Below are 1,400 nucleotides of genomic sequence, written 5' to 3'. Positions count from 1 at the left end.
ATTTTAACATTATTGGGACAATATACTAGGATCATTTATAGCAAAAATATCTACTATCTATTTAATTCGCTGAATACAAAAAAATGGATCGTACAAGTACAGTATAAGCAGTTGCATTAAAAAAAAAAAAAAAAAAACTAAGAACCAACATAACAAGAATGAACTGAAAAACAACATCGGCAAAAGTACTGATAAACAAGTTAACCCATAAAGCATTTCTGAGAAGTTTTGTGCTAAAATAACAAGGTTATTAAAATGATCTTTCTCATAATATCTCTGGAACTAGTATCTCTTGCATGTACAATTCTAAAGCAGGTCAACAGAGTATTCAGAGAGATGAGAAAGAGAAAACAGTAATTTTTAACAGTTAATAATAATGATTCATGTGTCTTATAAAGGTTGCTTGAACTTGTGACTGTTTAAGAGCTGCTATTACAGAGTCTTTATTAACTGTATGTCTCTCTGCATTTGAAGTGGAAACATTACAATATATTCTAGAAGTGTCAATCAAGGCTATTGTTTTCATATTCTTTATTTCCTGTCTTCATCACAACCTCACATAAATGGCAAACTATTTTAAGCATGTGAAAGAAGCAACATGAGCAGCAGCAGAAACTTTAAAGTGTCTCATGATTCACACACTGAACAACAAACAAGAACAAAGCCTTATTTTTAAATACTGGTATAACTGTGTAGGTTGTGATCTCCATTCGAAAGCAAGTGGTTAGTTAGTTCGAGTTAGTTTTCATGCGGTGGACTGGACTGCAGAGTAATCAGAGGGAAACTCATTCTTACTGAATATGACTGTAGCTTCACTAGAGATCTTCATGCTTCTGAGAAAAACTGACAGCCAGCGTACAGGAGCTCATCAGAGGGGATGTGGGTAAGTGAGTGAGTGTCACCTCGTCTCCTTGTGCTCTTAATTGCCACACCTCAGAGTGAATCCACTGATCCGCAGCAGAATCACACCACACTTAATATGATGCTCACGGGAAATCTGAGCATAAACAATTTTAATATCACTAATCTCCCTCTCTCACTGAAATTAATTAAATTATCAGTGTGGGACTACTTGGGATATTCAAACCATTACTTTAACCATTTCAATAATAGATTCTTTATGGTTGGCTTCGTTGTGATCCGTTTTTTAATGTTTCCTGAAATCCCCTAGCCTGCAAGGAACTAAAATAAACAGAGCACTTACTGAAATGCACCTGTCTCCAATCTTCAATCAGTGATCACACTATAGGCTTATGTGGAATTAGAAATTTTTCGATCAAGTTTTTTTTTTGTTTGGGTTTGATTACTACAGCCTACATAAGTAGCCTATAGCACTGAATTCATAATTTTTGTGCCTGCTGATCTCTCTCAAAGGATCTTCCTCTGCTCAAAATAAACTC

General features: G+C 35.0%; 1 protein-coding gene across 1 annotated transcript in view; it reads right to left on the bottom strand.

The window, feature by feature from the left end:
• Positions 1-627: 627 nt before the first annotated feature.
• The window catches only part of LOC122144987, a 4,664-nt gene continuing 3,891 nt past the window's right edge, over positions 628-1,400 (bottom strand). Inside the window, exon 4 of the mRNA XM_042756215.1 lies at positions 628-641. Within this exon, the coding sequence (XP_042612149.1) occupies positions 628-641 (14 nt within the window). The remainder of the gene's footprint in view (positions 642-1,400) is intronic.

Source organism: Cyprinus carpio, unplaced genomic scaffold, assembly GCF_018340385.1.
Source record: "Cyprinus carpio isolate SPL01 unplaced genomic scaffold, ASM1834038v1 S000006815, whole genome shotgun sequence".
Classification (NCBI taxonomy): Eukaryota; Metazoa; Chordata; class Actinopteri; order Cypriniformes; family Cyprinidae; genus Cyprinus; species Cyprinus carpio.
Note: the sequence above shows the minus strand (reverse complement) of the source record. Positions and strands in the feature narration are given on the sequence as shown.